Raw genomic sequence first — 21,061 nt, 5'->3', positions numbered from 1 at the left:
GTTCCTCTCTTATTTTCCAGACAAGAAGGAAATACGCAGGAATTCTGATAGCGTGGATTTGAAGAACCATCCTTTTGCATGAGCTGGTTACCAGTTTATGCATGAGATGCCAGCTCAACTGCATGGTAACTTGCCTTCTATGGATGCCAACCTTGCTTACAACTGAATGCTTGGATAAAATACCACTGGATCAGCCGCCAACGTGCCGTGCCAGGGCCGACTGAAGATGTCTGTGTAGGTGCCAATATTCTCTGTCCGAGGCGACATGGAACAAGAACTCCAAGCACCACAGAGTCTGAGTGACATTCAGCCAGGATATAAATCATCAGGCTCCAAAAAGGATTGGCTGAAATCCTCCGTGACCTCATTCCATCCACTATTAGAGGACAGAAAGACAAAAGGATTTAAAACAAAAGGGTCAAAGTAATAAATCAGGAAATACTTGGAAAAGGATTGGTTTTTTTTCTTTAACTTACACAAGAAGGATAGAAGAAAGAAATAGCATTATTGTATTTTGGTAGTTTGTCCAAATTAACCACTGCGGTAGGAAGTAACTGTCCCGGTTCATTTTTTTCCTACTTTTAAACACAAAAATATAATGGCTTGTAAAATAATGAAACCTGGCAGTGAGCTGAGGAATTTACAATGTGGCTGGTGGTTGTTAGATTTGGTTTGCAAACGGAAACATGATCAATAGTAGGACCAATGTTCATACAGTTGAGTGTGAAAGTTATTTCCTGACCTTGGAAGTGGTTGGTTTTTGAAAATATTTCATTACTTCCTTTTACTGGTCACAGAAATTCCTTGTTTAACTCACCAGATGACAAATGAGATGTTTCCATGACTAGAGCAGGACTTAAGTGACAAAACGCACCATAAAGACTGACAGCATTACTATATTATTTGCATTATTTTTATGAGAAATGTTCTACAGATATCACAACAGCATTAACTCTGTTGGGGAAATCTAGATTACACTTAACAACTGTAGCACCTTCAACATGGCAAACTGCACTGCACCCCTTCAGGCTTACAGTTGCTGCCCTCCATACTTCTTTTGTCCCCGGGAAGTTCGGAACAGGAAGTGACAAACAAGAACAGGATGAGGAAGAAGGTCCAACATCCACATGGTTTTGCAGCCATAGAAACTGAAACCACGTGCTTACAGGAAGAGTGGGAACAAACAGTGAGGTTGTAGCATGGGAAGTATATAAATAAGTTGAAGTGTCAAGAAATTCAAGTAGAGTTCATCATATGGAACCGAATCTCCATCATCAGTCAGATGGTCACTCAGATTCACCGAGCAGTCGGTTATTAGATTTCTATCAATCAGTTAATCAGTAACTCATAACGCACGCAGTTGTGTTACACAGTGATCCAACTCACACTGCGCCCTGCCATAACCTTGCATTTACATATAAGAACAAAATAATGAGCAAAAAAAAAAATCAGACTACCGGTATATCTTTTTATGACTAAAAAGGAAAAGTTTAGTCTATTAAACACTCCACACAAACTTCCAGAGTCCAAAGCAGCCGGTTCACATTACTTGTGTTGTCCATCAAACAGACAAAATAGCAGCAAAGCTCATATTTTAGTCTGGAACCAGCACGTTCGACATTTTGCATGAAAAAAGACAAATAGTTGGCAATTGACTTCCTTCTAATTGATTAACTGAGCAGTAATAGCAGTAGTTATATATAAACTAAAGTCACTCAGTACCTGCAACAAAATGAAAGGGCAAAGCTTTGATGCACTGTAACACAGTATGGAAACCTGAGCTCTGAAATATGACCTCCTGATTGGTTAGAACAGAAGAGACACAGCATGATCCCATTTCAATTCTCTGAGTCAGGGAACACATCCACAGTCTGCATGGCCACCACATGGCCACCTTTAACTTGGCTTAAGGCCAGTTGGCTGCTGGAAAAATACAGAGAAGTCATGTCATTTTGTTTTTAATGCCATCTGACATCCGCCAGCCAGCCTAGCAACAACCCCCCTCCATGTCCTTGCACCTCGTTGACTTTTATGTGCTGTGGTAGCAGAGAATTTGCTGGAGGTATTGGTGGTATTCAAAGAAACCCAGCTTCAAACGGAATCTGGGAAGAGGAATAAGTTAATGTACTCCCATCTTCCTCTGGTTTTAGACTCCAGGCTTTTTTCCCTCCTAAAGCTAACCTTGCAATCTCACATTCCGGATCTGTCAGTCGCTCCCCTCAAGGCTGAAAAATATGCATTCAAATTAATATTCTTTTGGCTCTGAGAATGAGCCTTGGAGTCATTAGCACAATCACCCTACCCCCACTAAAACTGAAACCTCGACCTCTCAACCATCTAAACCTCCTGCCAACAAAGTACATCTAAGCAGTAATCATCCTTTCCTCTCTAAAATGCTTCTCTCATCTTCCCTCATTAATCCTTTCTTCTCCTTTCCTGCCAAGAGTTTACCAGGTTAGCAGGCTAATCCCATTTATTAACCAAGCTGGAGGTGATATATTTGACACTCGTTTCCTAGCATGTTAGCATGTATCTGTACTGTACAAAATGAAAACACAGTTTTCAAAGCTCATTTGTAGATGTGTTAAAAAAAATTTGCAACCATGGCCACAAGTCAAGCTGACGGGGCAAGTGACGCATGTGTTCACACTTCTGTGTGTGTGTGTGTGTGCGTGTGTGTGTGTGTATGCATTCATGTGTGAGCAAGCTGTCTCCAACACCTGCTACAACCCTGGGCAAGGCGCTGTTGCACAATTGCTGCTGCGCCTTACAGCCTGTGCAATAACAATAATAGTAATCATAATAATCATAATAAAACAGGCTTATGTTCTGCAAAAGACAGCAAATGTGCGCACCAATGGGACCAAGTTTTGCCACATTAACAGCAAATCTGATGGATTTCAGAGTGTGAGGCTGGCCTCCCCAGGGGGATCCAGATAGTTTCAGGGAAGCTCAGTGAATGGAGAATATGGTCATCATGTAGACCAGTCGAAATGTAAGTGGACTGCTGTAGAAGTACAGTCGTTTTGGGGTGATTTTACTGTCTTCACTACTTTCTAAGAGTCCGCATCTAATAAATTACTCATGACAGACCATTTCCATGTAGTTAATATTTTCTCAAGTTATGCTAACAGCTATATCTGTCTAGCTTGGCTAAAAAAGATGTGTACATGGGATCAAGTATGAGGGTAATGATCCTATCAGGCATCCAGAGATGGAACGATGAGTAATGTTAAGAAGAGTAAGAAGTAAATGAGCAATATCTAACATGCCCAACAATCTGAGTGGAAGTTTGATTACAACATAAAAACAAAATGACATAAACCACAACAAATAGAGGGCAGCATTTGGTATTAACTGTAATAAAATCACATCAAATTAACTAGAAGTATTAAATCAGAAAACACAGATGCTAATAGTTCTCCCCCCTGTGAATTCTCTCTTCCACTGGGAGACTAAAAGCTGCCCTGAAGGCACAATCACTGTTAACATGCAACACACACACACACGCACTTTTCGAAATGGCTATTGTATTGAGCACAGATAAAGACTGTGACTGTGTTACAGTCTATTGTTAGTGTAGCCATTAACCTCTCTCTCTCTCTCTCTCTCTCTCTCTCTGTCAGACTGGATCAGAGCAGCCTCAGGGACGAGCCGTCAGTGGCTGCTGCTTCATGGCTCGTCAGTTCAAGCCCCCCAACTGAATCTACAGCGTGTCACAGGAAAAAGACCGAGCACAGAGAAACAAATATGATGTGGCCGGAGGTCCTAAACACAACCAAACACTGACTTGCTAATGCACGCTGAGAATTTGGGTGAAATACAGCGAAAGGCTAACCCTGAAGATGGGACATCAAGCTTTATGCCGACACCACCTTCTATTCTGTTGAAGTTGTCTGATCGGGCGTAATGTCCCTAATAAGCTGGTATCCAACAACTGGACATTTTTGCTGCTACAGCCTAATAGTGATGGCCATAAAAAAAATACTTCAGCCAAGACCCAGGCAATACAAATATAGCAATAAGGAAGTAAGTACATTTTATCTGTAAAGTATCTTCTACAGACATGAATTGCGATTGTGGATGCATGAATGAACTCCATGCCATCTTGGCTTCGCATATCAGATCTGTTCATGACAGGGAAAGCAGGACTTTAAGTCTGACTCAACCTCTTCTTCTCCTGATCTTTATCAAAATCCATAATCACCAATATCAGCAAACATTACTCTTACTTTTTTTTTTTTTTTAACCCATATCAGCCAGACAAACTATAGTCCTACATATACTTAACACCAGGGAAAAGCCATGACACTAAGGGAAGCTTCTTTGCCACAATGGCAAATTGCTGGTAATGAATCCACAATTAGCAGCAAGAGACATAAACAGAACTCACAGCAGTTTGTAAAAGACTTAATGCAACATCAATTGATTAAAGCACAGATTCTGAGGTTGTGGGATCATATGAAGCAATTAACGGCACTCGGTCAGACAGTAGCAGTGGCATGTTAACAAAATTACAGAGAATTACCGTGAAATCAGTTTAGCAAAAGAGGAATAGTGCAGGGTTTTTTGTTTGGGTTTTTTTTGAGTGGAGCTGTAAGGGGGATATATCTCTGTTTAAGACTTCAATGTCAATCAGTGGAATGATTCTGGACAACCTAAGAAACAACCCAGACGGCTGCTTTGAGGAGTAGCCAGAAAGGCTAATTCCATTTAATTTGCTATTTTAATGTTGTATTCATTTGGTTTACAACAGTCTAATCAGAAGCTACTTGAAGAAACTCAAATAACGCCAATTAACTTGAAATTAGATAAAGAGACCAACATGTGATGGTCTATTGGCAGTAGATGGGAAACTGCTCAGCGAGACCTCCAGCACACAGTGAGGCAAATGAGCTTTACATTATTGTGGCTTTACTGTTTGAGTTCCACGCCAGAAATGTTGTCTTTTATCACCATCTGATCCTCTGCAGCTTGACGTGGCGAGAATTGGATCTCAATTGAATATCTGACATCTTGTGTTTGAAAGAGGACATTTGTGTTTGGTGTAGGTTGCCAGTGACAAGCAGAAGTGATGGGAAAGAAATGACTCCCACCACATTTCACTCTGCAGATCAAACAAAAGAGAGCTCAGCATTAAAGATGAAAAACAACCTGCAGAATCTTCAAATAATCTAACGAGAATGTAACTGTTTAAATTACGTATGTGAACTCTTTAGAGGTCCTGAAAGATATATCTTTTTTTTCCCCTTTGGAGACAAGACAGCTTCCATTAATACTGGGTTTTTGGGTTTTTTTGCCGTTTACTACTACCCCCCCATCCCCCTTCTATCCAGACGCTTCCTTGGCACGCTCCGAATTTTCCTCCTCAAAGAAGCTCTCTTTTGAAAAGATTGTGTCAGGTTATATAAGGGTCTAAATTTAGAGTGGGGAATGTTCTCCATGCAAACTCCTGACATAAGCATAATTGTGTTTATTTTTGGGATGAGACACATCATCTGCCAAGACAATGAGAAACAGGCACGTCAATCCAGCTCTTTGTAGAACAGCAAAAGCGATACAGTGAACACAATACGGATTTTAAGTGTTAGAAAATAAGAAAATTACTGATGTTAAAATCTTTTTTAATCCTTTTTTTTTAAGAGAGGTAAATTTTGAATTGAGTTTGATATTATTTACTTCCGAAATTCCACTTATGCTCATAAATAAAGAGGTGTAGATGAAGTATGTGTAGACGAGTGAGGAGCAGTGGTCCTCTGCCTTTGCTGCTCGGCATTGAATGATTGATTAATTAATTGATTTTGTTTGCCAAATGGAAAATTCAAAACACAGAGAGACACACTGATGGTCCCGGTGTGCATATTTTCACAAAAGTGGTGTAAATGTGCATTTTATTCTGCATATGTTCTGAAAATTCTCTTTAAATATGCAATACATTATAACCTCAACTAATAAATACACAGTGAGACTTCAACCCAAATTGAATGCTCGCTTGTGACAAGCCCTCCTTAATCTCCACCGACACACACACTGATGGAAAAATATTCAGTGTGTAAACCTTTAAATTGAGTCTTCGGGATGCAGAAGGTTGAATTTGACCGAAAAACGACTCCTTCCCTGTCATTTCTGTGTCAAACAAATAGCATCTTTGTGACGTGTACTTAACCTCATGGTTGTAGCATCAGCAAAAACGTGTGTAAATATAAAAAAATGACACTGTCACCCCGCCCTCCACTACCACACCAATCAAAGCCTAGCCCATAAACTGTATGGAACTGCTATAATTTCCTAAAGAATGGACATACATCCCCCTCAGGCTCCTTTAATCTTGGCTTGCCCTCCTGACCCGGCAGTAGGAGGTGATCGGAACTCTCAAGTACAGTCGGAAGATCCCAACCAAAAATAAATAGACAAAAAAATAAATGCACAGATTCCCCTTCCTGTTCAGAGAGTAATCTCCAGGCACCAGGCCGAGCCAATATCACCCTACCCCCGTCAGTGACACCGCGCTCATGAATTACACTACACGCAGCTCTCCCAGATTAGCCCACTAAACCTGATTGGCCCCCAACCCCCAAATGAGCACTGCGTGTGCACATCAAATGTGTGAGGGTTTGATAAAAAGCAAGACCGAGAGAGAGAGAGAGAGAGAGAGAGAGAGAGAGAGTGGTAACATGGGGATTAAATATTCTTAGCAGGGGTTATTTTTGGAGCAGGCGGGACAAAACGGATGGGAGCAGACCATAGACACGCACGCCGTTACACACACTCAAACGCACACCAACACTCCGGCGCTCTCCATGCCAGTGGGTTGCGGTTTGTTTGGGTTGGCTTTGGCAGCAGTGGAGACAAGTCTCCCCTTCAGCCCACCCCTGCACGTGCTCTGTCTCTTACACACAAAGATAGAGTGAATACAAACTGCAGACCCAGAGCAGAGTGATAATCTATAACATTTTCTATTTTATTACTTATAGTTTGGACTGGAAAGCAGCCGTATCAAGTCCCTCCACCTTTGGGGAAAATCGAGGCTGTGAGGCTTCCTTTCCCCAACACAGATGAAGTGAATGTCTGACTGAAGTAGATCTGTTACTTTAATGGTTAACGTCATGCACAATATTTGACGGACGGTTTTCCATATGAAGTTAAGCTTGATAAATAAGTAACTCCACTCAGAGTGGAAGAACTCTACGGACTGAGAGAGGCATTTCCCTAACATCCTATCAAACATGTGTGAAGCAGAAGCTCAGCAGCCCATCAGCTCCTGACAGAAGCTCCTCAGCTGGAGGTGCTGGCCAATGTTGACTGGGTAGTCACCAGGGTTGATGTCATTTTGGGTGAAATGGCTCAACCTACCAGCCAAAGTGGCAGAGAAGCATAGCATGCATGCTCAGAGGTAGAGTGGCCATCTAGTTACTAGTGCTTTCATCCCCAAAGTGTCCTTGAGCAAGATCCAGAACCCCTAAATGCTCCCACCCCTAACCACAGCCAGTGCACAGCCACACAAGCCAGTGCAGCCTTGTTCTGGTCCCAAACCCCGATTAATAGGGAGGACTGGGAATCTGGGACATCCAGCATAATATAAAAAAAAAAAAAAACCTAGACTGAATGATACATATTGATCAATGATCTGGGTTAGGGTTGACCTGATAAAAAGAGAAGACGCCTGAAGAAGATGGCTCTGCACGATGGCCCACACGCATTTTCACAGCGGTTGGAAAGTTCCAATACGTAAACTAAGAGCTTGACGGCATGGAAAAAAAGGAATATGATGATATTCAGAAGCACCTTTTCAATACTGCTATATTTCCAGCTAGCTGCTTAAAAAGATTACATGTCAGATAACTTAATTGATTAGCCTGCGTGGTGCACCAATACATTGGCCAGCCTTAAAACGTCTATTGTTGACTCGCGGTTCCACTAAACAGAAGCCACAAAAAGGCCTCAGTTCACTGATTGTCAGTGCATCCACTCCTGTCTGAGACCAATCTGTATTCATCTGCAGCAGTTTCCCATATGGTATAACAGTAAAAAATATAAATAGAGCGTGTCTGGCTGGGTGTGATCGCACATCAGCTTTGAAATACATTTCTCAATATGTCTTTGAGAATTGGAAGTGCTACAAAAATACCACCAACTCTACCAGCAGTTAGTAGTTTCCTGAATGACTTCATCACTATGCCACCCTGGTGAGTTTGCTTGACTGATGGTTACGATTGCTTCACCACAGCTAGGGTTGGCTCACGTCTTGTTTGCTGTAAAAATAACACAAACTGTGGCATTATGAAACTTGACCAGGCAAGCGGTCGTGTCAGCTGTGGCCCAAAATGAAACAATAGAAGTGGAGTGGAAGTCCTGCTTCCACCACCACCATTTCCACAAGTCAGGTTTCTCCACGAGCTTCAGAGAGGGAGAGAGAGACTAGAGGGGCTGCAGGCGTTTCCATGTCAGAATGACTAAAAGGAAATGAGGAGGGACAGGAGGGTGAGGGGGAAAAAAAGAGGTACAGGAGGCGGAGGTTAATGTGTTCGTCATAAAACGTGCACAGCAGAAAGGAAGGGGAAGTAAGAGGACGAAAAGAAGAGGGGGGAAAGTAGAATCATTGTTTGGGAAGGTCAACTGTCTCCTTCAATGCCAGTTTGACTTATTCAGCATTCTTCAGTGACATGTTGCAGCCTAGTATCCCAACAGCAGCTTAAGCTGTGATAAAGAGCCTTCTCAAGGTGAAGAGAGGGGGATTTTACTTGTTCACCGTATTCTTTCACACTATTCTTCAGTTCCTTTGCATAAGAACAGATGGGATACTGCGAATATGAAGCTGCTCTCAAGAAAGCCTCATATTTGATTGGCTTTTTACAGTTACTTGTGCAATTAAAACTATTGCAAAAGGGTGTGTCTGTCTCTGAGCTGGATTCATTTGTATAGACTGAAGGTAACATCCTGACGGTAAAACCCACTTCCACCTTACAACCTCTAAACTCCGTTTCCTGAGAGCAGGAAAGACATCATATTAGCCTCTGACTTGTAACACTGGCTCATCTCCCTTTGCTCTGACTCACTTTAGAGCTTTGATGTGGGGGGAAAATAGCTATTATATCAACAACATGTGTCAGCTTGAGTGTGTGTGTGTGTGTGTGTGTGTGTGTGTGTGTGTGTGTGTGAGAGTGTTTAAGAGTATTCATGTGTTGTTGTGCATTATTCCCGCCTGATTCAAGCCACACCTGTCAAAGCTAAATCACCTACTTGTTCCTGGTAACATTTCAAGATACCACAGTAAAACTCTTTGAGCTGAACATGATAGCTGCTGCAAGTCCAGGCAGCTACGCCTTACGGTGCCCTACTCTTCCTTTGGAAAAGGTAACAAATCAGAGCCACACCTTTTCTTCACCGAAGGCTGGGATTTTCTAGTTCATAATCACACACATCTTGAATTTGACAGTGACAGCTCAAGACTGCAGGCAAAGAAGCGAGTGACAACCTTGACCTGAAGATTCACGTTAGAGAGGTTCAGAGGGGTGACATTATTCGCCCTCCGTTTTTTCTTTTCTCCAGTAGGACATGCCTGGGTATTTTTTCCTCCAGATATTCAATACTAGATAGTCGAAGCTTTGCTTGGATGAGCATCATTGAACTGTCATTATCATAAACCCTGTCAACAAAGTAATCCAGGATCTTTGGACATTTCATGGACCAGAACGATACCCCAGCAAGCAGGTGTGACACTCAGCATAACAGAAGCAAACGGCTGCAAAAAGTTGAAGAACTGGTCTGATCAAAACTGGATTTTTAAAATAGATGTAAATAAGTTCTTCCAACTGAAGACATACTAACCTACCTTGATAATGTGGTTTGGAACCTTATTACTCTGACATGTATACGCTTCAATATGCCCCAAGATGTCCTGGTATTCCACAAGTCGCACAGCTAAGGATCATGGATGGTAACATCATGGTAGCATCATGGCTTTCCCAGCTTCGGAAGTGATTTTTTTTTTTCTTGTACAGACTTTTAATTATAGTCTGCCGTTCAACAGGGACACCCACTTGCCAAACTTGGTTCGATTTGTCCATCATCCATCCATCCATCCATCCATCCATTTTCTACCTCTTATCCTGTTAAGGGTCGTGGGGGGGGGCAGCCTTCGGGCGAGAGGCGGGGTTCACCCTGGATGGGTCACCAGTCCATCGCAGGGCCAACCCACCTAGTCTCCTCTTGCATGTCTTTGGACTGTGGGAGGAAGCTGGAGTACCAGAGAGAACCCACACAGGCACAGGGAGAACATGCAGACTCCACACAGAAAGACCCCGTGCCCGAGCCGGGACTTGAACCCGGAACCTTCTTGCTGTGAGGTGACAGTGCTGACCACTGCACCACCGTGCCACCCTGATTCAATTTGTGTAGGAAAAAAAGATGTACTGGAAGAAAGTCTGATTGCAACCAGCTCTGGAGATGGACACACTTCGATAAATGAAGCAATATTTTCCCTTTCTTGAACTCTGGGACAACACCGGTAGTAAAAATTTATCAGCCTAACAAGCTACAAATACAGCTCGACTGCAGCTGTACATGCTTACCCAGCGACTGAAAACAAAGTTGATTGCCACAAACTCAATAAGAAATGCATGATGGGTTTAACAATTTTACACAGACAAGTTAAAAAAAAAAAACTACTCGAAACTAAAGGAAGGCAGGAAAAGCAAGATTCAAGGGGGGCCAGAAAAGCATTCGCTGTATAACATTTAACCAGGTTGTTTCCTTTGTCTAAAAATGATCAATTTTCAAGTTAAAACAAATAAAATAAAAAGGTCGCCGTTTATTCATCACACAGGAGGATGAGAGTGAGGTTTCAGGTACAGCAATTTACCGACCACCAAGAGTCGATAAAACAGTCCAATTAAACAATTTACCTCCGTTACCACCTGCAATAAAAGCAGCTTTTTACACAGCAGTGAGGAGTGCAGCTGACTCTTTTATGACTGTACAGCAGCGATCGGGTAACACAGAGCAGAAATTTAAAGAGCATTCCACAGAGTCAGTTTTCCTTTCTTGTTCCTGCTCCATACCCCATGTTTTATGATATAACTGTAATCAAATGAAGGAGTGGTGAGAAAAAAAAAACTACTGTGTTTTTAAGTGTGATATATACACTTCAATTCCTACCAGGTTCTCAAGTGTTATGAAAACATTTTTATACTTAAGATATGGCGGAACCTGCAGCACTGCCAAGAGGCGGCAGCAAGAACTTTATTAAATCATATAAGTTTTCAGTGGATAAAAGTGTCATTTTTCCTGCTTCCTTTTTTAAAAGAAATCCGTGTGATCAGCACAAAGAGTCGATATATTCAATATTTTACGGCCAGACAACTTATTTAAAGTAACATTTAACGTATTTAAAGTGTACGTTTCTATTCATATTTACAACTCTGTCATGTGCTGAAACAATTTGACAAATTCCATAATTCATTTTTCCTGGAAATCAATGCTGCATAGTTCACACTGCATAGGTTTGCCGTCTTCAGTCTGGAATTTTTAAGTCACCGTGGTTTTTCACACTACATGTCTGAGCGGAATGTATTCATACCTGTATTTTTTTCTTTCGAGGGAATATTCAAAGATCATTTATGACCAAGTTTAACAGCCCTGCAGGTAATCCGGTTTAGCTATGAGGAGGAAGGAAGCGGTGGCAGCAGACAATTTATTTCATTCAAACATGCGCACCGCCATGTAATGACCTCAAAGTTTGCCGCTCTGATGCATTTCTGTTCCTGGATTTGATGTCATCAATGTGTGTGTGATGCAAAAGAAGGTCTGAAACCCGATTTGAGCAGCCGGACGTCTCAGTCATATTTCAAACCCCCGTCCAAATGTTTGGTTTGGATCCGATAAGTCAAAATTGCAGATGTGTTTTTTTTTGTTGCTGGCCAGACTTTCCAACATTAATGTGAATACAATCTGGATTTGCCCATTAAAGAGACTAAAAAAGTCTAAGTAAGGTATAATTCCATTTGAGGTGTCACAGGAGTGAATGTTCACATTTGTGAGGAGGAAATACAGACCGTCATCTAGTTTGATCTGCATGTACAGGCATCTGTGAGCCCGAGAGTGGAGGCGACATACCAGGGAACGAGTCCTTTACTGTCATGAGAGACAACATGTAAGTCATACCTCAGTGCATCAAGAAGCTGACTCACGTAAGGAATACTTCAAACTGTAGCTGCACAGGGACTATCTGACAGACTGCAAATTTTATTATTGCCACAAAAAAAAAATGAGTGTGTTTGGCAGCGACGACAAGCTACACAAGAAAGAAAACCTTGGTTAACCCTTTCATCACCAGTGGTTAGAGAAGCTACCTTGTGTTGCTGGTTCAATCACCAGGATCAGCAGGAGAAATGTGGATGGGGAAAGTTAGGATCCACGTGTGAATGTGCAATAGCGTCAGTGTGATCTTCTCTTTTTTGCAGAAGCACCCCTGAATAAATAAAGGCTAAAAAAAAAACCTCTTCAGTGTAGTGTGTGTGTGTGTGTGTGTGTGTGTGTGTGTGTATGTCTGACAAATCTGAGACAACAATAGCGCCAAGCCTGGGTTCAGTCGTGCCCTAATTTCTCCTACGCAGTACGTCACAGCTCAAGGAAGACCCCCAACCCCCACTGTGCTGTGCTGTGCTGCAGCAGCAATACAAACACACACACACACACACACACACACACACACACACACACACACACACACACACACACAGAGGAATATGTGGTATACATGCCCATTTCTCCAACAAACACATCTTGTAATGGGCAGAAATGTACTGGTGATGCGAAACACACATGTACAGTCTCTAAATTCAGACAATATGCTGTAAAAAGAAAAACACAAACACACACACACAAACACAGCCTTCCCTCTTTTTTTCTTGTATATCATGTATTCAGCTATATGTCTTCCATCCTCATCTACCCTCTCCCCTCCTCTTCCTCTCTCTGCAACCTAGATTTCTCTACTTGAGGCTTCTGTGTACGTGGGTAAAAAAAAAAAAAAAAAAAGGCCATGTTGGCTTTTCAAGACTATTGTGAGCAACAACAACACCCCCAACTCCTGTTTCCCTCTCATACACTCTTTCTGTCTTTTATTTGCCCTTCGGCACATACTTTTCTTTTGCTCAGGACCTTTCAAAAGAGGGTTCACTCCCTCCATCGACCATAATTGAGAATTCGTTATGGTGCGGTGTGCATTTGTATGTGTGTGACCCTCATCTATCAGCACTGTTGACAGTTGAACCACTGAATGACTGCCATTACCCTTCTTATTACTCGCCAACAGCACAGTGGGTGGCGGCAGAAAAACAAAGACATAAGCTACAGAGAGAGGAAGATTGAGAAGGAGGCATGTAACTGCAACTGTGTACGATCAGAGGCAGGGAATTCCCGCTTCTCCTGCTCAGGGCTGCAACCCTCAGTTAGCTAGTGGCTGGCTTGGGAGGTTGGGACAGTAAAATTTGAAGTCGGAGTAAACACCTGAAAGTTAGCCCATTATCAAGACGGCGCTAACGGGCGGAGGGCTGTTTTAAGCAGTCACAGGCTGCACGCAACAGTGTACACATGCCTGAACAATGTGTGTGCTTTTAGGGACATGGTTTTGAAATATTTTTACTAAAATTAAAGCTGTTTTTCAAGGACAAAGGGATTTCAGTGTTGATGTAATTTACATACGGCAGGGGTTCTTCAGCAGGGGAGTGATGTAGGATTTGGATCACGTTTGAGGCTATTCTTCCAAAGTGCCACCATCTTCAGCCATTGTTTAATTTTTCACATCTGGTCTGTCACTCCTAATTATTACAGAGGAAAGAATGTTACTGTCCAGGCTGTACATCTGTAACCCACAATGATCTTTTTCTTGAAACCACTTACTGAAGATAAATCAAGAAGATTTACTTTATGGTTTTTGGGTTGTTTTTTTTTTCCAGTTAACACAACTCCCTTAATAACTTAAAGATACCATAAGAGAGATTTGGCCAATTAGTGACCTCACTCATATTCCAAACAAATTAGAGGAAGCATATTGCCACACCTCAATATAGCGCCGTTAAGAGCAAAGTTGATTGTATTTTCTACTCCCAACATCAACCGAAAAATAAACCATACATCCAAAACCACATTGTAATAGCGAAGCAAAGTACTAAGTATTAAAAAAGGATGCTGTTGTCCTGTCACTGCATTCCAGGTGTGTATGCATGTATAAGTATGTTCAAAGTACATCAGCATTCCCAACTCCAGGAAGAGGCGGTGTCAGTGGAGCTGACGATGACCTCATTGTCAATAACTAGTCCTGTACTAGCCCTGGGACGCCAGACCAGGAACAGGCACTGTAAGTGTATTTGTACTGTTTAAAGCTGCAGCATTGTTCTATTGATTTTGGAGTAAATTATTCACAGACTGGGAGGCTACTACTGGTCTGCTTGAGTTTTTTTTTTTTTTAAAGCTGACTTGACATATTCCTTGATGGAGTTTTCTAGATTTATTGCACCATTTATCAGATCGCTGTCTTCAACTGTGTCCTCATTCAGGTCCAAAAACATTTATTTATATTCATTAATTTAGAATACGCTTCTCTCCAAAGCAGAAAGAAAATTAGGTGCAATCTGAGACACAGTAGATCAAGAAAAAGTACTTCACTTGTGAATAAGAACACAAACTATCAGTTCTGCCTGACAGGAGTTTGCCACTCACTCTGGTTGCAGGTTCAAGAAATAGCTTTGAATGGCTTTGCAGATCATTTTCTTTAAGAAATAGTAATGGAACGATTGAGAGAAAATTAAGAGAATATTATGTGAGCAAGGACTCTTGGAAGAGAAGTTCCTGAAGTCATTTTTAAATACAGACTGAGTTTGGAAACTCATTCCACCAGTGAGAGACCACACAGGAGAGGAGTTTGGATTGATATTTCCTGACTCGCATTGAACGCTATTTGTCATTACATTCACAGATTGTAAGGAGAAGGCACGAAATCCTCAGGTAGGTGTGTGTCAAGTTAATGGTCACTTTGTTGGCAAGTATTTAGTGACTTGAGCTTAATTTGAGCAGCAACCATGAGCCAGTGGGTAGAATTGAAGAGTAATGAAAAGTGGATGGACACAAGCTTTTTTTGGCCGGTTGAAGACCAGATGTGCTGCTGCATTTTAGACAGTGTGCTTGTTGGCAGCTCGTCCAGAGGCGTGTTACAGTACTCCTACTGTCCCGAGGCTTGACTGTTCTTCCTCATTTGTTAGACGCTTTGGCTAAAAGCATCTGCCAAATGAGTTGTAAATGTAAAAGTAGTCAAGGCCAAATCGGAGCCTGCCAAACTCAGATGAAGGTGGCGTTCCATCATTGTTATTGCTGAGGCATGATATATTTGTTGGAATGAACAAAAAGCAGATTAAGTCATAATTTAGATAATTCAAACATGGGATAGCGGATAATAAATAATAACAACATGTAATATTAACAAACCTCTCATCTTTTTTGTCAAATCTCGTATGTCCAATCAAAACATCCTGCCTGCCTGGTCATTTTCCCAGTGATGTGAACTTAAAAAGTAACTCCAGTTTTCTTCACACTTGAAAACACCAAAACGTTGTGTGTCTGTGTCACTTAAGTGTCTCAACAACATGGTGACTTGTTTGTTTCACCACAGCAGTGAACACTCAGCCAGTAATAAAAGCTTTCTTTGGCTGATTGAGCCATGTCATGTTCGAGGTGGAACAGGGAACCGAACATTACTACGACTGCTGGTGCCATAATGACAAGCTACATCTGCGCTCAGATGACATCTGGCTGACACACTCTTTCACTCACACCCGTTTCTATCTGTGTGCTGTGTATCTGTTTGGATGCCGAAGCACTTCTAATTGCTTGCACTGCACAAACCATTTTGACACCCACAAACAAGCTAAAGCTGCTGTAAATATGTGATCTAGTGGCGGCAATTCATCCAAACAACTAAACCGGTAGGCCAATATGCTAATATTTCAGAATAAAACTAACCATATCAGAGGAATGTTTCAGAAATGCAGAAGAATATATTTTGTACCTGTATTATTAAATTAAGTCATCACACACACTCCCACTGATAGGGTTTCAGGGGGTGAGAGTGAGTGAGGTAACTTGTGCAATCATCTCCTTCAACTAGACCTGCTCATGTTCTAACTTCAACACTGCACTGATACACAGGATGGGAGTGGAGTCACAGGAAGCAGGAGGAGGATGGAGGGCTAACTGCTGACCATAACCACCCCCGTTATGTTGGCTAATGTCCATTAATTGATTTGACTGATCAGCAAAGTCAGCGCATCTACGAGCTGTGGGGTACTGGTGCACCTACATGAAGACATCATGGATGTTCGATCCAGCGTCAGAGTGGCCATAGTTGTCCAGTGTTAACAAATGAGGATGGGGTGGTGCTGCTCTGATGCTCTCACAAGCGCTTTACAGAAACACTCTTGGTAATAAAGTAACAGAGTAATAATCTATCACTCAACATGCATGTCGGCTAATCATTACAGCAAAAAACGCACTTTGTAACTAAAAAGACGAACTACAAAGCAGCAGCCTTGCTGGGACAGACTGGGTGGTATAGATGTGTTGCTACTGCTGAGTCTCGTCGAACATACCAGTAAATGCCAGTACTACTGTGTATAAAAAGATGAACGAGGAATATTTGCTGATGTGCTCTTTTGGGGCAGCACCCTGGCAGAATAGCACAGAACAGGGAAATATCTCTCTCTCTCTCTCTCTCTCTCTCCCTCCCTCCCTCTCTCTCATCTCAACCACAGCGGCCATTCTGTTTGATTTCCAGATCTCACCAACAGACAAAAACAGATGTGTCTTCAAAGCGTCAGCTGACAGAGCTTTGTGGTAACAGAGAGAAGAGGTGGTTTGTTTGCTTAAAAAAAAAAAAAAAGGTACAGTCAATGACACAGGGTGGAAAGTTCATGTTGACGGGCAGCCTCGTTTGCCCCGGACTCAGCAGGAGGTTGTCTTTCTGGATTTGACCAGCGTGAATAATACACTACCAAAACATAACAGCTCCTAGAAACCTGAGACAAGGAGAAACTTTGTATCTTTACAATTAAAAAAACTTGTGTCTATTATTATGCCCCCAAAAAAAAGATATTACACTTCACAGGATGGAGAGATTTAACAGCGAAACCCCAAAAATAACTCATAAAACAACTTCTGAATAGCATCAGGCTAAAAATACCAGACATTGGCTCTAAACTTATTCAATACCCTCGTGTCCTCCTAGTCTACCATCAGTATCTGACGGACCTCGTTCACCAGGATATGAGAACATCATGACTTTGATTCGCGCTGGTGTGAGTTTGTGATGGGTTAAGATAAGGGTTGATGTCAGTTGCCATTATCTGAGCCTTGACTGAGTTCCTGAGACTGTCCTGGTAACATACAAGCATGACAGATGTACTCTGACGAAGCTGGAAAAAAAAGAAAACAAAAGCCCTGACTTGTTTGTATTTCTGTAAGCCAATCATAATCGTCGTGGCCGGTGCTCGGCCCAGCATGCAGCAACGGGGGCCCTTGAAAAGTAACGTTTAAGATATTGACTATATATCTTTGCAGTTATTCAGAGAAATACCTCAGCAAATCAGCCTTATGTTACCATGCAAATTTTCATCAGTATTGAGTTTATTTATTTATTCTCAAACTTACTTTATTTATTATTAGAATTTAGTCTTCAGTATTAAGTTTGCTAATAGCAAGCTAGCTGGCTTGGAATTCATTGTCATTACACGGTGACAGCAGTTGCAACCAAAAAGTGTAGGTGGAATAAGCACGTTTATACTCACACCGTTGTTCAGGTTAAAACCAGACTATCACTCGTACTAAGTGCACAATTTAAACATAATTTATAACACAGACGTAGTTTCTTTTACCTCAGTGCAGAAATGTTACACATTGTGGCTTTAAGCTCTGCTTCTCCCAGATATCTCCAGCATTAATAAATCTAAATGCAGCTTCACCTTTTCAAGTAAATACCTCGGTTGGTTTATAGGAGGGATTTTCTAGTTGCTAAAACCTTTATTAACATTTTTTTCAACATCACAGCTTTCACACACACACACACACACACACACACACACACACACACAGTACACTCCCTCTCTCTCCCTCTAAATGCCATCTGGTGTAAGCTGATGTGCTGACAGCTTCACAAGACAGACCGCTACTTACTCAAATGTTCCCACCTTATAACATCTAGTATAATAATCAGTGACACACAGCAAGAGTGTGAGCTTCACATTTGATTCCAGTGCAGCTGAGATAAGATTTAGGAGAGCAGCACATGGAGGGCTAAGAAGTCTTCATAAAGCATCAAAGCACATTCGTGTTTGCCAGCATGCATGAGTGACAGTCACAAGCATGTCTCTACTTACTTTTTAAAGCCTGGATCAGCGCCTTGCCGTCTTTAATCAGCTCCTTGATGAACTTGTTGGTCTTGTCCAGCTCCAGTTCGTGGGACTTCAGTCTCTCCCTGAACTGCGGGCTGTCCAGGTAACAGTCACTGAACTCCAGAGCAGGAAGTCCCATCTTCACCACCACCACCACCGCCGCCGCAACCACCACCGGCCACAGCACAACCTGGACCGGGACGACCCAGCAAGACGCTCCGACAAGACGGAGGAACAAGAGGAGGAGGGAGAACTCCCTGACGTGAGCCTCTATAGCTGCTACTGCTGCTAGAAATGATGGAAATCCAATTATAATATGTAAACAAGGGGTAAATAGTTTTCCAAGAGATATAACCAACTACATAACCTTTCTATTTGTTTTAAATGAAGTTGAGCAGACTCCTCTTTCAGAAGAGCAGCAGCAATCCGACACGGAGTCCAATTAAATGAAATAAAAAGTTACAGCAGAATAAGTGTTTTGCCGGGGGAGAGGGGGGGGGGGGGTCAAAAGAGTCCACTTTCTCAGGTAAACCAGTGCTGCATTCCTCTCGACCAAGTCATCCTGGAGCGGACAGTCGGACAGGGGCGATGAGGGAGGGAGGGAGGCTGCAACAACACAACCAGGCTCGTAAATGCTGTGTCTTCCTCGGGCAATGCTTTCTCCTGCCCCGCTCTGCTCCGCGCTGCAGCCCGTAATCAACCTACCCCGACGCGGGTAATCCCCTGATTGACACCTCTCTCGGCCAATCAGACCGCCGGACTGAGGAGTTTGAGGCGACAGTGCGGTTAGTATAATAGAGGAGGGAACATTTTGAAGAGATCTCACTCTGGTTACGTTTAATCGGACGATGTTGTTAGGGAGACTTTTTGCTGGACTTTTGCGTCCCTTCTGGCACCAGGTTTATTCATGTTTGCGTTTCAAGACTAAATAGGACATAAAGGGACTATCCCATCATAAAAAATCCTTCGAATGAGAAATATTTGCCCAGAGACACACAGAAAGTAGATTAAAAAACAAAACAAAACACAAAGCATCTCTAAAATGGTGTATTTTTCACAGCCTGTTCAGGAGCTACATGCTAACATCAGAATGATAATATCAATATATATATTTATATGTATATATTTATGCAAAACTGATAATACGTTACAGTATATGTAAATAGATTTATTTCATCTGTTTCTGAAATGTAACATGGAAGTCACAAGCAAGGGTGTTTAGAACTACTCTGGGAGCCCAAGTCAGAAAAGTCCTGGAGGGCCCCCGACTTCCAACCAGACCAGTCACAGACCCATTCAACCCCAGGCTCGTGACATGGGGCCCCTTTACAGAAGCTACAGTATCCTGTACATTGTCAATCATGACATTTATGGAGATTCTTGTGTTATCAGCTGAGGGCTTCAGCCAGCTAGGGGCCCACTGCAATTACTGACCAAAAACTATGGTCAAAACCAACCACGTATAAAGCAACACAATAAGGATATTCACAACATGCAGGCTGGGACCTTTTTTTTTTTCTTTTTAATTTGCATGCATAAAAACTAAAACACATTTCTCTCGTGTGTGTGTGTGTGTGTGTGTGTGTGTGTGTGTGTGTGTGTGTGTGTGTGTGTGTAAAAATCCCATGTTGGCAGTTTGCAACAGCGCTCGGAGGAAGTGCATTTCAAAACTGCATTACATGAATACGATGTTATTATCACATCTTCCTTTGCATAGACAAGCTTTGGCCTCAGCGACCAGGAGGGAGTCTTGGTTGGTGGGAGGAGACGCTGATGTCATTTCAGTCAGATCAGTGAGTTTCTGGTGAGCGGGCTCTGCCTTGGATTAACGCCTCCCACCACAACTGTCTGGCTCCCTCTGCTGGCAAGAAGCTGCACCACGACATCTATCACAACTGCTGCCACAATTAATAATTAGCTGTGATTAGGGTGATGCTTGATTTATAAAATACCAAGCTCATATTTAAGTGGTTTACCCCTGAACTTGGTCCCTCAAACCTATGTAATCGTTGCATGCACTTCCTTGATTGCCAGAAGCCTCATTTTCTCTGTTCCTAGAAGAAACATATAATCCAAAAAAAAAAGGGTTTTGATGTTTTTAGTAACACTTGTCCTTTTCCTTTTCTATCATCTGACAGTAGTCCAAATCACTTCTTTTTCAAAAGAACAAGAAGGTCATTCACCTCAAAAGGAATGAATAAATCAAACTAAGGAAGTTTGGTGTGATTTATAGTGATCTTATACCTGCCACTGCAGCCTGATCATTAAGGTCGTAGATGTATTTGCGTTGCTTAAACGTCAGTGACACATACACTATCAGTGTTTGAGGGCCTTGTGTGAAAACAGCTCGGATATAGCAGTGCTATTTCCTCTGCCAAAGCAGAGCACAGCATCTGGCCTCTTGCTCACTTCTCCATCTGCCACAGTGTGGTATGCAGAGATCATTTACAGGAAGTCAGAGATGATGTCTGTGTATATAGTCTTAAGATGCAGGCGGCTCAGTCAGGAACAAGAATTAACCCGTTTGTATACAGGCACATTTAACTGCACTGTGTGTTTAATACTGGATTGTTCTGTTTGCAGCACAACATACTTACTTGATGTAAGAAATACAAGAATTT

General features: G+C 42.1%; 1 protein-coding gene across 3 annotated transcripts in view; it reads right to left on the bottom strand.

Moving 5' to 3' along the window:
- The window catches only part of LOC147248501 (rho GTPase-activating protein 26-like), an 86,212-nt gene extending 67,064 nt beyond the window's left edge, over positions 1-19,148 (bottom strand). The window contains exons 1-2 of one of the 3 annotated variants that reach the window (XM_086179371.1): positions 18,808-19,148; positions 18,426-18,725 (exon numbers count right to left, since the gene is read on the bottom strand). In XM_086179371.1, coding sequence (XP_086035497.1) covers positions 18,426-18,579 — 154 coding nt within the window. In that variant the 5' untranslated portion in view covers positions 18,580-18,725; positions 18,808-19,148. Of the gene's footprint in view, positions 1-17,924; positions 18,036-18,425 lie in introns of those variants that run through there. The other 2 variants (XM_086179370.1, XM_086179372.1) reach the window with 2 other exon arrangements.
- Positions 19,149-21,061: the final 1,913 nt, after the last annotated feature.

The sequence above is a fragment of the Aulostomus chinensis genome, chromosome 15 (assembly GCF_037954235.1).
Source record: "Aulostomus chinensis isolate RoL2024-O1b breed Wild chromosome 15, RoL_Achi_v1.0, whole genome shotgun sequence".
In the NCBI taxonomy this organism is placed as follows: domain Eukaryota; kingdom Metazoa; phylum Chordata; class Actinopteri; order Syngnathiformes; family Aulostomidae; genus Aulostomus; species Aulostomus chinensis.
The sequence above is the reverse complement of the archived record's forward strand: the minus strand, read 5'-3'. Positions and strand labels throughout refer to the sequence as shown.